This window comes from Musa acuminata, chromosome BXJ3-9, assembly GCF_036884655.1.
Source record: "Musa acuminata AAA Group cultivar baxijiao chromosome BXJ3-9, Cavendish_Baxijiao_AAA, whole genome shotgun sequence".
Lineage (NCBI taxonomy): Eukaryota > Viridiplantae > Streptophyta > Magnoliopsida > Zingiberales > Musaceae > Musa > Musa acuminata.
The window spans coordinates 10,252,396-10,267,419 of NC_088357.1; the positions used below are offsets into that span (position 1 = coordinate 10,252,396).

At 42.1% G+C, this 15,024-nt stretch overlaps 2 protein-coding genes and 1 long non-coding RNA gene across 3 annotated transcripts; 2 read left to right on the forward strand and 1 right to left on the reverse strand.

Annotated features, from left to right (window-relative positions):
- Positions 1–1,940: 1,940 nt before the first annotated feature.
- LOC135649557 (nitrate reductase [NADH] 1-like) lies at positions 1,941–5,406 on the forward strand. Its single transcript, XM_065168033.1, has 4 exons — positions 1,941–3,034; positions 3,128–3,268; positions 3,577–3,809; positions 3,902–5,406. Exons 1-4 carry the CDS (start codon positions 2,035–2,037, stop codon positions 5,210–5,212), a joined length of 2,685 nt encoding a protein of 894 aa, XP_065024105.1. The 5' UTR covers positions 1,941–2,034; the 3' UTR covers positions 5,213–5,406.
- Positions 5,407–7,721: 2,315 nt separating this feature from the next.
- LOC135648767 (uncharacterized) lies at positions 7,722–9,624 on the forward strand. The gene is made up of 2 exons (XR_010501059.1): positions 7,722–8,152; positions 9,276–9,624. It is a non-coding gene; the product is annotated as an uncharacterized LOC135648767 (long non-coding RNA).
- Positions 9,625–10,515: 891 nt separating this feature from the next.
- LOC135648391 (thaumatin-like protein) lies at positions 10,516–11,574 on the reverse strand. Its single transcript, XM_065166048.1, has one exon. It carries the CDS (start codon positions 11,428–11,430, stop codon positions 10,675–10,677), a length of 756 nt encoding a protein of 251 aa, XP_065022120.1. The 5' UTR covers positions 11,431–11,574; the 3' UTR covers positions 10,516–10,674.
- Between the last annotated feature and the right edge of the window lie 3,450 nt (positions 11,575–15,024).

Below are 15,024 nucleotides of genomic sequence, written 5' to 3' on the forward strand. Positions count from 1 at the left end.
CCCATCGTGCAAGGAAAAAATGTCTGGTCTGATTAAGTTAATGCAGCTAAGCTTATGAGAAAATGAATTTGCTTTTGACTGTTGGATTCTGCTGCGCTTTTAGAGGGCCCCAAGTACGAAGGAAAATTGCATTACGTTCGACCTGTGGGCTTATCTCGATCTCCTCCCCTCACCAAGCTGACATTGATATTTTATCTGTAGGCTGCAATATCTCAATCTTCAACGCGCGATGCATGTCCCATCAAATCATCTTCACCACTTGCCATTTGTGACCTTGAGAAATCTCCAGCATCCAATCTAAATCCACAGTGGGAACAAGCCAAAGAACAGAACAGCGCAGTGGAAACTTGAAGCCATTGGTGGAAATATCAAGATATTTATCGTTGTAGAAATTAAGTCAGCCTCTTGTTTCAGAAAAAAAAAAAGAAAAAGAATTATAAGCCAGCTGCAAATGTTCTACATATCCCAGGAGATGATGATTTGGATGGTAAAAGTTTGAGTCAATTCAATAAGCAAGCCATGTAATATTGATTTTATCTTTAGATTCGATTACAAAATCCATACAAAAATAATATGCTCCCAAATTTCCCAAACACATGCATTTCTACTAAGTTGAAGTCTGTCCACATATGCTTCTCTGGTGTCCCTCTTTTATGCCATTAAAAAATTTGAGATCAACAACTCCAAATGCAAAATATCTATGTTGTGTCCCGAAACATTGAAATAATTCTAATGTCGGAAAACCCATGGTTTATCCATTGTCGGTCAGTGCAGTAAGCTTAACTAAAACCAATGTGTTCAAGCAATAGAGTTGATGAAGTGGTGTCGATCCGAAGGTCAAAAACGAAAAAGATCAAAGGTTGAAAAGAGACGATTCTCCTCTACGAGGCACAAATCAAATGAAATGTCAAAATATACTTCTACAAGAGCTATGAAACGTAGGAAATCGGGTCACGTCAACATGAATTATTTTTTCTCTTGCACGTATAGTACATGACATGCATGAGTGGGTGCATGTACGTAGTGTTTCCATGCTAATTTTTCCCAGCACGGAAACAGCGACGTTGTAGCCAAAGGAAAACTGGATCGTCTATGCATGAGAAAAGTCATGAAATAAATCCAGTAGCCAACCGGAGGTGGCTTTTCTATGGTTGGTGAAATCTCACATCGCAGTAATCCTCACGCAGGTAATGCAGAGGAGACGGAAATGGCCGCGACGGGGATCGTTGTTTGGACTATTGTGGAATCTAATGGCATCCCATGAGCTCGAATGATTGCGATATCTCTTCCTCTTCTACTTGTTCTTCTTTCCTACACCACAAATTTATGATGGGTGTGAGAAACGTCTCCTCTCCAAGCCCCGGCAGAGCCACCAGATTTTAACGATGGAGATGATGGTGGATCGAGGAACTCTGAAGCGCCACAAACATCTGTGACTTCTATCGGATCTTGACATCAGTCGATCAGAGCGTGAGCTTCATCAGAGACGCAAGCTCACTCCATTTAGTTTCAGCCTCGTACTAAATTTATTTGTAGGAGAAATAATAAGAGGTGGTGATGAGATTGAAATGTATATAGTTATGGTAAAGTGCATGTTTATATGTAGATTTCATACATAATTTTATGGGAATCTCATTTCTTCTGAATATTTCCATTCTCTCACAAATCGGATTTAGTTTTGGTTTCAATTATTCATAGTTTATTTTCATTTCCCATCCATCGTCCTGACAAGTATAACGTTGTATACAGTGAGAAGTCGATACACTAGCAAAAACTGAGCAAGATTCGAATACGCCAACCATACAGCTTCACACCACCATTACGCCAAGGATACTATACATAGGGCCCCGTGCTCTTCGGACCACCACAAGATCACTTTTTCGTTCTGTCTCTCAACCTTCTTCCCCACGACTCTATATATAGGCTATCTCCATGCTACTTCCAGGCTCACCCAACCAACAAGTTGGAATCTCGTTTAACCTCTCTTTCTTAGAGCTTTCCGAGTAGTTCGAGAAGACCATTCTTTCACCAGTCATGGCGGCGTCTGTCGATAACCGACAGTTCGGCCGCCTTGAGCCGGGCAATGCGCTGGTCAGCCCGGTGGTCGGTAAGACGTTCGGCACACACCACCGCTCCGACTCCCCTGTGCGCGGCTGCAGCTTCCCTCCCCTCGTGCCCCTCTGCCGCGACGATGACGACGAGGACGAGGAGGAGGTGGCGGTCGACTGGAAGAAGCTGTACGGCGGCAGCCACCTGGAGGTGGAGCCGTCGGTGCGCGACCCGAGGGACGAGGGAACCGCCGACGGCTGGATCGAGCGGAACCCGTCCCTGATCCGGCTCACCGGGAAGCACCCCTTCAACTGCGAGCCACCGCTGGCCCGGCTTATGCACCACGGGTTCATCACCCCGGTGCCACTCCACTACGTCCGCAACCACGGGGCCGTGCCCAAGGCCGACTGGCGCACCTGGACGGTGGAGATCACCGGCCTGGTGAAGCGCCCGGTGCGGTTCACCATGGATGATTTGGTCCGGGACTTCCCCCCGGTCGAGATCCCGGTCACCTTGGTGTGCGCCGGGAACCGTCGCAAGGAGCAGAACATGGTGCAGCAGAGCATCGGGTTCAACTGGGGCCCCGCGGCCATCTCCACCACGGTGTGGCGTGGCGCCCGGCTCCGGGACGTGCTCCGCCGCTGCGGCGTCATGGGCCGCAAGGACGGCGCCCTCTTCGTGTGCTTTGAGGGCGCGGAGGACCTCCCCGGTGGCGGCGGCTCCAAGTACGGCACGAGCCTCCGGCGCGAGGTGGCAATGGACCCGTCCAGGGACGTCATGCTCGCCTACATGCAGAACGGCGAGATGCTGACGCCGGACCATGGCTTCCCTGTCCGCGTCATCATCCCAGGCTTCATCGGCGGCCGCATGGTCAAGTGGCTCAAACGCATCATCGTCACTCCGCAGGAGTCCGACAGCCACTACCACTACAAAGACAATCGTGTTCTCCCGTCCCACGTCGACGCTGAGCTCGCCAACGCCGAAGGTATTGGATTTTCACTAGCTTTCAAACGACGCATTTGCTTCCGAATAAAGGGTTCGACAATGGGACTGATCAAAGACCGGTGTATGTGTACAGCTTGGTGGTACAAGCCGGAATACATCATCAACGAGTTGAACATCAACTCGGTGATCACGACTCCGGGTCATGATGAGATTCTTCCCATCAACGCGTTCACGACTCAGAGGCCGTACACCATGAGGGGCTACGCTTACTCCGGTGAGTTATGCGGACGGATCCAGATGGATTCCAGTTCTCGATTTTGTTTTAGATTTTTAATTGATTCATGTGTTCGATTCTTTGTCTCGTTTGTTTGCATCTCCTTTATGAGATGTGATGAGTATAGCTGGCAGTGGACGAGATGGTCCAAACCTGCCCAATAGTTGGGCGAGAAGCGAAACTTCATCTTAGGACCAATTGTTTCAGCGATTTGGATCTAAGTTGGCGTCCAAACAGAGAATAATATATTGTAATGGTGCAGAGGAATTGTATGAACACAGTGATGCGAACTCGTTTCCGTCAAACAGGTGGCGGAAGGAAGGTGACACGTGTCGAGGTGACACTCGACGGCGGCGAGACGTGGCTGGTGTGCGCCCTCGACCACCCGGAGAAGCCCAACAAGTACGGCAAGCACTGGTGCTGGTGTTTCTGGTCCCTGGAAGTGGAGGTCTTGGATCTGCTGAGCACCAAGGAAGTAGCTGTTCGAGCTTGGGATGAATCCCTCAACACCCAACCTGAGAAGCTCATTTGGAACGTCATGGTAAGTTACTGCATTACTTTGTGTTTGGAGAAAGATTCATCTGAGATAAAAAACAGGGGAACATTATGAGCTAAGAACTGGCGGTGATGCAGGGGATGATGAACAACTGCTGGTTCAAGGTGAAGGTGAACGTGTGCCGCCCCCACAAGGGCGAGATTGGCCTCATGTTCGAGCACCCGACGCAGCCCGGGAACCAGTCCGGGGGATGGATGGCGCGGCAGAAGCACCTCGAGACGTCGGAGGCCCCGACCCTGAAGAAGAGCACCTCCACCCCCTTCATGAACACCGCCACCAAGCAGTTTACCATGTCGGAGGTGCGCAAGCACGCGTCGCGCGAGTCCGCCTGGATCGTGGTCCACGGCCACGTCTACGACTGCACCGGCTTCATCAAGGACCATCCCGGCGGCGCAGACAGCATCCTCATCAACGCCGGCGGCGACTGCACCGAAGAGTTCGACGCCATCCACTCGGACAAGGCCAAGGCCCTCCTCGACACCTACCGCATCGGCGAGCTCATCCCTTCGGGCTACATCTCCGACACCTCCGTTCATGGTGCGTCCGACCTCTCCCACCTCTCCACCATCCGCGAGGTGTCACGGCCATCGGCTCTCGTGAACCCCCGTGAGAAGGTGCAGTGCAAGCTCGTGTCCAAAACGATCGTATCACACGACGTTCGCCTCTTCCGCTTCGCGTTCCCCTCGGCGGACCATGTGCTGGGCCTCCCCGTCGGGAAGCACATCTTCCTCTGCGCCACCATCGACGGCAAGCTGTGCATGCGCGCCTACACGCCCACGAGCCCCGTCGACGAGGTCGGCTTCTTGGAGCTCCTCATCAAGGTCTACTTCAAGGGCGAGAATCCCAAGTTCCCCAACGGCGGCCTCATGTCCCAGCACCTAGAGTCCCTGCCCATCGGCTCCACCCTGGACATCAAGGGCCCGCTCGGCCACATCGAGTACACCGGCCGCGGCAACTTCGTGGTCAACGGCAAGCCAAGGTTCGCGAGGCGGCTCGCGATGATCGCCGGCGGGACCGGCATCACGCCGATGTACCAAGTGATCCAGGCGGTGCTGCGGGACCCGGAGGACCGCACCGAGATGCACCTGGTGTACGCCAACCGGTCGGAGGACGACATACTGCTGTTGGACGAGCTCGACGGCTGGGCGCGGGATCGCCCGGAGCAGTTCAAGGTGTGGTACGTGATCGACGAGGCAAAGCGGGGCGAGGAGTGGAGGTACAGCACGGGCTTCATCACGGAGAGCATCTTAAGAGAGCACCTCCCGTTGGGCGGCTCCGACGACACGCTCGCACTCGCCTGCGGGCCGCCGCCGATGATCCGGTTCGCCGTGGTGCCCAACTTGGAGAAGATGAAGTATGACACGGCCAATTCACTGCTGCAATTCTAAACGCCACCACCGTTCGATCTTCCAGTCTCTGCTACATGGACCGTGGAAGAACCGGACTACGCAATCGCAATGTACTACCATGTATATACGCATTATTCCTCCCTGGTCGCTGCCATCATTCGTTAGATTTTGTTGTCGGAATCACCGAACCTAATCATCTATTGAAAATAAAGTTTTGCTAGATTTCGCCGGCACGTCTCCCTTGCTTTTATACGGGAATAATCACCTGCAGCAGCAGCAGTTCCCTCTGCTTTGGAGACAGGTGCTGCTCCCACTGGTCCACCTTCCGTCCATTTTACTCCTTCCACTTGCAAGAGTTCATTTATGCTTCGGTAATATCTTTGGAAATGGGTTAACAGCTAAAATATTCGTGGGAACTTCGTACAAAGACTACCGCAAGGTTTGTCTCTCAAACATGCGTCGGATTCAAATTATGTGTCGAAGTTACTTCGGATTTATACAGTTTATTAGACGAAAGTGTTTGATGATGACCTAAGCTTTTGTCCTTCATTGGTATCTACTCTACTTGTTCCATAATTTTGATTAGTTATTTTGGATTCGCAATAAGAAATCCAGCATCGAGATAGCTACTCATTACTCGAGCGTTTCGCCACTGTTGTTATTGACTCTTAATGTACGGTCCCGACTAAGCAAACTTGTCATTGAGGTTGATGCTCCTGTGAAACGGGAAGTACGCTTGGACTGGAACACCGATCTCAGAAATGACATAACTAATGTACGTCAAGATGCTGACCAAGTGATAAGCTTCATAAATATATGTTCTTTTTGCTTGACCGGCATATTCATAGATTAAAAAATCAGATAAAATAGCATGGCTCACGATTTCCACTTACTTCCTTTGGTTTACTAATCATTGGACCTTTAATCAATTCGATTCACTAATTGAACCGTCTTTTATTGGTATATTATTGTAGTATCGTATATATATATATATATACACACATATATATATATACATATATATATATACATATATATATATATACACATATATATACATATATATATATATACATATATATATACATATATATATATATATATGTATATATATGTGTATATATATATATATATGTATATATATGTGTATATATATATGTATATGTATATATATGTATATATATGTATATATATACATATACATATATATATATATATAAATGTATACATATATATATATATGTATATATATATATATATATACTATTAGTTCTTTTAGTTTTAAGGATATTTTAACATTTTCAGGAATAAAAAAAGGTCATATGCTTTTTTTTAAAGCCCGTATTATCGAATCATCCTTTCAATCAGTCTCTCTCCTCTATTTTTTTTTTTCTTTCGTCATTTTTTTCTTGTTGTCTCTCTTATTATCTCTCGTCACTGTTTATAATTTATCGCCAGCATTCTCTTTGTTTTATTACAGTCATTTTTTTTGTTATCACATGTAATATGTTAATCTATTTTTTTATCTTTGGTGAGTGTATTGTGTCACAAATAATATATATTAGTTTTAAATTATACCATTCGATATAATAAAAGTTTCTTCTTGATAGGGCATATTCTAGTATCGCTCTTGTGAATGATGGAGCCTTAGGACTGAGATAGAGCATCGCATCGGATGTGCCACCTCGAACTTTGGACGATGGCCACCCCTTCTTGCATCGTCCAAAGCCGCACAGGACAACGTCGTACGATTGAAGGCCGCTCCGAAAAGCTCAGAACGACATCGCATGACATCGTCTCGTGCATCTCGATTGGCGGTCACCCAAAGGTACATTCCAATCGCCTAAGAAGTTGGTCATCATCGTTGGATCGCGTACGATCGACCCTTAAACGTAAGTATAAAAGCTCCCTGATCAGCATCAGGTGGGGGGAATAATCTTTTTACAGAAACTCCACTCCATACTTGGAGCAGCCAAGTTGGGAAACCCCTCCCCTCCCGACCTAGTCCCATGTGCAGGAGTCTGAGGATGACAAAGTAGACAACGTGTCGATCAAAGAATTAAGTACGGAGCTAACCTCAAGCTCAACTTGACTCAACGAAGGCTTAATGACAGGGACGATCCTGAACAATCGGCAATTGAAGTCAGCCGAACTGACACCTTGGCCTCCGCTAGAGAAGTTCATTAACACTTCTATTTTTTAAACCTATTTTTCCTATAAAACCATCTCTCTGAAAATTAATTTTATGAAACTATTCTATAACAAAGCGAGATTCACAACTACTCTTGGCTATGAATTTTTGAAAATATTATTCTTATAAAAATAATTTATCTCTTTTATATAATAGATATACATAGATATATTTGTCCCAATAATCTAACTACACCGTCTTTGATGCAGATATGATAGATATCTATGTTAACGTTGCTTTCAATGGATACCAGCGGAGGGGCGTTGCAGACTGGAATACATATGTATCTGATGCAGCAGTAGGAGCGGCGGCGAATGTCGATTCACGAGCATCACATCGATCCGAGAGTAGTAATCATTGACAGCACCAAGAGATCGCACCGCGGCCGCTCGTAAGGGTCGCGTGGCCCTTCGTTGCCCCCAACGGGCGTGGGCGCAGTGGAGCGCATGGCCGTCGCGTACGTACGACGACCCCAAGTCTGCATGGGCTGGTGACCCTTTGCTATCCTTAGCAGCTGGTGGCGGGGGGGACCGGGGAACCCCCAACGAGATCCGTAGGACAGTAACGCGGAGGCGACCGTCGACTCCACAATGAGGAACACATGGGCGCCGTTTGCCCATGTACGAGGGACGGCCGTGAGCCATGGCGTCCACTGGTCGGTGATCCACACGACATATGCGTGCGGCCGGGACGCGTACGGCTGCGTTCCGGAAGTCGAGGCAGCCAACCCTCTCCTCCGCAGATCTATCTGAGCCCTGTCGTCCGACGAGATCCATAATATTTTGACAGTGAGTAAACATTATGATTGATTTATAAGAATCAGCTGAGTATATTATTATAAATCTAAGTTCAAGTATTTTGATTAATGATTCATAATCAGTGAGAGGTTGATTCATGAGGTCCAACTTTATTATAATGGATATTTTTTCATAGCAAGCTCATAATTATGTGTATGAATGTTATTTCTTTGATGAGATCACATAGAAGTTTGTTGCAAAGACAAAAGATGCATACTGTTTACTTCATATTTTCTAGCATATATATAGTTCCAACTTGCTTGCGGAATCACATAGGAGATTGACCAACGGATGTATCACATCATAGTTAGGAAGACAAATTCAATGATATCAATAATGAAGCAATCATATGAGAGGGCTGTTCTTTGATAGCTCAGTACTTATGTATATACATCAGTATGTATCACATCATAGTTAGGAAGTCATATTTTTATGAGCACCTTTTTTATTTATATATGTCTATAATTTGATTAGTCTCACATTGCTGATAGGGTATACATTGCATATTATAAGATAACAAAATAAAATAATAATAAAAATATCATTAGTATTTTTTGTTTAGTAAGGAAATCAATAACTTATAAACATCATATTTACTCTCGAATAGGTAAAATCATAGATAATTTCTTTCAAATCTTCATATTTAAACTATTAAAACCGTTTCTTTTACCTTTAAAGATATCTTTCGAAGATTATCATTTATTTTTAATTAATTTAATATTATTTTGAATCTTCTGAGATGACTCGTTGACTTAAATATCGGAGAGGTTTTGTTAAGTTTTTTAAGGTCTCTATTCGATGAGACAAGCATAATCTTAATTAATACGATTCAAACTTACAATTTACTCTAACATCATGATAAATATTTTTGATTGGATAATAATAAATGTTTAAGGCTTGAGTTATTAGAAAGAATGCATACACTGCACCCTTAAGGCTACATGGGAAAGGATTGAACCCGGAGATACAATAACTTGTTCTTTAGCAACGAAAATAAGTGGATTCTTGTAAGTCCAAATCAAAAACAGCCCCAACCAGTAGTTAATTTGATGTTTAGGTGCTTTAGATCTTGCTCTCGGATTCTTGTCAAGTCTAATCAACAGGATCAAACTAGTTCACAACAGGCCTGCAGATCCAAGATGAGCTGGAGATTCCCGAGGAACTGTGATGACACATGGCTAATGGAATCCAAATGTGTGCCAAGAAGATACCGGCAGATGAACACCCCGAACTAGAGGAGATTCCCTCTTGTATCTTTTCATAGATAGCTGCTCCGTGACATGGTTTATGATTTCCAACTTCAAGTACATGTAATTGGCCAATACAAACTGCACTTGTAGGTCCATAGCATACGAAGAACCATCGAGATAGCAAACTGGATTTGTTCATGGAAGAAGTTGGTCTTGAAACTGTTAGAACGTACGATTTCATAAATGGATATTAATTTTTTTGGCTTTGTTACATCTCCCTTATGAATTGTTATGATTTCTCGATTACAAAGGTCATATTTTCTTGATGAAGTGAGATATCTTTAGTTTAATCCCATGTTGAAATTACGAGAAAAATTAAGCTGGTTCATAAGAACTAGATTGATTTTAGGTTTTTAATGCTCAATCATCTTATATTATAAGAGATCATAATAAAAAAAAATATTATATGTCATGAACTTAGTTGGTTCATCGGGATTAACAAATAATTATTTCGACAAACACATCATAGATAATATAAATTTACTGTATTCTTGTGCAACAGTATCTTATGAGAATTTTTGATTATATAAAGGTATGATAGCCTAATATAAGGAATTCAAAATCTATTTTGTTCTAACAGGCACAGTCCAACTCAAGGCCTAACACAAGACTTACATGGATCTTCTTGTGCTGGATCCACTTAGAACATGCCATGCCTACAAGGCTTAGGGTCATTGGCAAGCTAGTTTTCCTTTGGTCTTGATAAGAGTTGATTACGAGAATTGGGTACCATAAAGAGATTATTAGATGCAAGACTTTGTGATAGGGTTTTTGACGGAGGGAGAGTTCATGGAAGAGGGAGGTGTAGGTATCACTGGTTGGAGTTGCTGCCATGGGAATTAGCTCTGCTCATTTCTTGTAGGGTTTCCATGACCCCTGTGATTGATCTGGACTCTCCAGTACTATAATTTACATTCACACAAGTCTAAACTTGAACCAAACTTAATTTGTCACTACATTCTATCAAAGTTTACTCATATAAGATTAATTTTTAGTCTCTCTTTGATATCCTCCTAACGGGATCTATAATTTACAAGCGTTGATATGGTCATTCTCTAACTCATCCCACAAATAATATCACAATTATTGAGAGAAAACACCAGATTAGTGACTGCAAGCCTTTTCATAATAACAAGAACGTACATGGCGGAACATCGTGGGAAGGAGAAGGAAGATCATATGACATGCATCGGAGTATCCTACTGAGATCATCATTTGAAGTCCGAAGGTAACGAAGAGTGCTGCAGGAGGACAACACAATGCTTAGCGTTGAGGGCAGAAGGTGATGAGGTAGCTGGCGCCGGTGCAGGTGAGGATGCTCGTGGGGTCGTCGTAGGCGTACGAGTACGCGCGCGGGCACGCCGCCTTGAACAGCCTCGAGTACGCCGTCGGCTTGCACTGCTGCGGGCCGCCGAAGCTGCCGGTGCAGCAGTACCGGGGGGAGCCGAAGGCGGAACAGGCGCTCTTGCAGGCCACCACCCGATGGTCGCTGCCGGCGCGCACCGCCAGGCCTGCCGGGCACACCTCGTTCAGGTCGCTGACGCACCCGGCGCGCCCGCACTGGCCGCTCCCCCGGAACGGGGCCATGGACATGCCCAGGTTGTAGCCGTCCACCAGGCTGACGTCGTAGAAGTCCTGCTGCCGCCCCTCCCCGAGCGTGATCTCCGCGAGGGTGGCCGGGGGCTCTCCCCCGATGCCGTTACAGTAGAGAACGCCGCCGCAGTCGCCGGTGGCGCACCGGCCGCGCCCGGTGGCCGGGTCGAAGGAGCAGCCCTGGCGGCCCCAGACGCGGCCGGACCACCCCTCGGGAAGGCGGAGGGAGTAGGCCTGACTGGGGAGAAGCTGGAAACCGCCGCGGGCCAGAACGGCCTTGCCGGCGCTCGGCTGGATACCCGGCCACACGGTCTCCCTGCACTTATTGTAGAAAGCTAGCGTGGCGGCCGACGACGGCCCGGCATTGGCGAGAGCTAAGAACAAGAGCACTACAACCGAGAGCCTTCTCAACCCGGAGTACCCCATCTTCACTCTCCTCCCAACGACTCTTCACACTAAAAGGTGCGATGCCAGACGAAAGACTGCAGTGAATGGGAATGCAAGTGAGACAATGGCAGCTGCTCGAGGAAGAGTGTTGTCAGAGAGACGTATATTATGGTGTAGTGAGCGTGCCAGCTACAGACGCATGGAAGAAGAACAGATTGGGAGCTCACGTGATCGAACGCTTCCAACCCCCCCCCCCCCCCCCCCCATCAACAACGATGTAAAAGAGCTTTGGAACGGGCACCGTCGCCGAGGCTGCAAAAGACATGGTGGATTCTGACACTGGGCCGAGAAAAGAAAAGGGGAGCACGTCAAGTAGCAACAGAGGAAGGGGTGGTCGCCATGTGACTGGCAGAGATTCTCTCGGCAAAGTTGTCGTCTTGTCTGCTGTCTGTAAAAGTTCTGCTGCAGCTGTGTCATCTCGTGGTAGGTAGTGAGAGAAGTGTTCTTTCCTGCTTCCTTCCTTCCTTCCTGCTTGCCTTCCTCCTGAACAGTTTAACATCACCTGCCATGAATCAGAAGGCAAAGCAGGCGGCTATGTACATACCCGAGAGATCAGCCAAAACTGAAGGAGAAGACCTTTGCAAAGCGTTCTCGTACGTTGCATTGGAATCCGGGACCATGGACAGCTGCAAGCCCGTCCATTTACGCCATTGTATGTGATCTCAAGCTGTTCGTTCGTTCCTATGCACAAAGTACCGCATGCCTATTACTCACCTCTCGACGTACTTATGAATCATCAACTTATACGTCAAGGAACGCACAGGCTATCAAATCAACAATGGTAAATGTTGTGACGGACATGAATCAAAGTTGTGCCAACTCCGTCATTTGTGTAACAATGGTATCTGTTATAACATTTGTGTAAAAATATTAAATCGTTAATCTAAATAAATATTTAGTAAAAATATAAAAAATAAAATTATAAAGGATAAAAAATGTTCCAAGGTTAGATCTCGTCTCACCTACTTAGTTACTCGAGAGAGTTTTTTTTTTTTTTTTTTTTTGTGTAAAGGATATATGAGGATGTGAGATTCAAGTGATTCAATAACTTTTTCTTAATTTTGAGTTATAAGATATTAATAAAAAAATTATAAAACTAATCATATATTTTTTTATATTAATAAAATTATTATATAATAATAACAATGATAAAATAATAAATCTCAACATAAAAATTTAGATATTTAATTAAGATCTTTTTAGATCTTCCTCTAACTCTTTTTATACCATTAATATTAATTATTTTATTTTATTTTATTATCATATCTGGATATCTAGTATTGGTTATATCATCTTAAATGATTTTCTCTCATCTTATCCTCTATCGAAGTACTACCTAGTTATATAAAAATAAAAATATTTCTTTTACTATCTTTTCTAATAACTTCACATATCTATCTCAATATTTTTATCTTTGTAACATAAACTTTTTATATATAATTATCCAATAATCATATCCATAAAGTATTGTTAGTCTCATAATTATCTTATAAATTTTTTATCTTAATCTCTAAGATATCCGATAATCACACGAGACTGATACTCATTATCATTTTAACCATCGTATTTTTACTTTATAAATAATATATTCATTGATCTTTCTATCTTATTAAGTAATTGATCTAAGATATCTAAACTTTTTTCTTAAAGAAAATTCTTATCAATCCAATCAAACTATAACATCTTATCTATTTTTAGATTCACATAAATTATATTTTATATATTTAGTTTTACTTTTATTTAATCTAAAACATATAGTTTTTAAAACTTGTCTCCATAGCTCAAGTTTATAATTAATTTCATTTATATTTTCATCAACTAAGATAATATCATCAGTAAATAATATATATATTAGGGAGGTCTATAAGTGATTAGTAATTTCATCTATTAATAATATGAAAAGATAAAGACTTAAAATATAACCTTAATGTAATCCTATGCTAATAAAAAACTCACTAGATATACTTCTTATAATTTGAACATTAGAAGCTATATTATCATATATATATTTTTAGGAATCCTATTATAAACTTCATCTAAGTCAATAAGAATCAAATACAAATCATTTTTTTCTCCCTATATTTTCATTAATTACCTTAATAAGTAAATAACCTTAATGGTTGATCTTTTAAGTATAAAATCAAATTAATTTTCAGTAATATTTGTTTCAAGTCTTATCTTATTTTTGTTAACTCTTTTTCAAAGTTACATAATATGGCTCATTATTTTAATTCTTTTGTAATTTAAATAATTTTGTATGTTACCCTGATATTTTAAAAATTGATATTAAAAAACTATTTCTCCATTCATCAAGTATTTTTTTTAATTTCATAATTTTATTAAATAAGTTTGTTAACTAAGCTACTCTTTTGTCCACTAATTTTTTTATACCTCAATAAGGATATCATTTGACCTTATACTCTTAGTTATTTTTATCATTTTTGATATGTCGTTTTACTAAAAAATCTATTATTATTAAATCTACTATAATTTATTTATTATTAAATCTAAGTTTTTTGTAGAATATTTATTAAATAATTTATAAAATATTTTTTTTCATCTTTGTCTAATCTCATTTTCATTAATAAGTATTCTTTAATCTTCATCCTTAATGCATCTAATATTTATTTTTCTTATGATCATAGTGTTTATCAATTCTAATCCTTTCTCTAAAAGTGTGTTCATATATTCCAAGTTAGTAACTCATTTTTTTATTCTTGGATGAACTTTTCCACTCTCATGGACTCAAAACAAACATTTGAGTACCAATATAATGGGTCATTTTTGGGCAACCTCCTATCCCAAAATTTATAATATGGGACACTTAGATAGTAAAAATATCTCACATCATTTTCGGGTGATGATCTATCTCTATAGTGAAATCAGTGTGAAATCAATTAAAATCTATGTTCATGAGATCTAATGTAATTTTACGTTCGTTATCGGTGACTCAACATAACTCTCTATCATTTTCATCTAAGATTGGGACCAACATTGACGGTATTTGCCAAAATCATTATATAGCCTTTAATTTTATAAATGTTTTGAGGAATAAAAATTAAGCATAAAAACAAAACAATCAAAATGATCGTACAACTAAACTAAGAAGAAATAGGTGAAATGGGTATGATATTTAATCGAGTCAAAATGAATGTACCATGAAGATGAAGCGAGAAATTTTGAGTTTGTTCTCCTATAATTATAACAATTTCAGAATCCTCATCTAAAATCCATGGCATAACCTATAAGTCAGTCATCTCTTGATGTTGTATAGAATGATAAAGTTAGGGAAGCATGACTTTTTATTTATGGTGCTCAAAGCACACAAATATATATATATATATATATATATATATAGTGATGTATGAAGTATCAACAAATGTAGTCTTATTTTTATAATTAAAAAAATTATAAATCAAGAATTCTTGATGATTGATATGATAGAAAATGATCTTGTAGTGATGAGAGGATCATCTTCATAGAAACAATATAGCAATATGAATTTTGTTTTTGGATACAAAATAGGTGAATTTAATGTTCTTAATTAATAACATGAGTCTAATATGGGGGGTC

Coding starts and splice junctions, on each gene's coding strand:
- LOC135648391 (XM_065166048.1), bottom strand. CDS start 11,430: ATGGGGTACTCCGGGTTGAGAAGGCTCTCGGTTGTAGTGCTCTTGTTC.
- LOC135649557 (XM_065168033.1), top strand. CDS start 2,035: ATGGCGGCGTCTGTCGATAACCGACAGTTCGGCCGCCTTGAGCCGGGC. Junction 3,035..3,127: donor TGAGCTCGCCAACGCCGAAG/GTATTGGATTTT, acceptor GTATGTGTACAG/CTTGGTGGTACAAGCCGGAA. Junction 3,810..3,901: donor AGCTCATTTGGAACGTCATG/GTAAGTTACTGC, acceptor GCGGTGATGCAG/GGGATGATGAACAACTGCTG.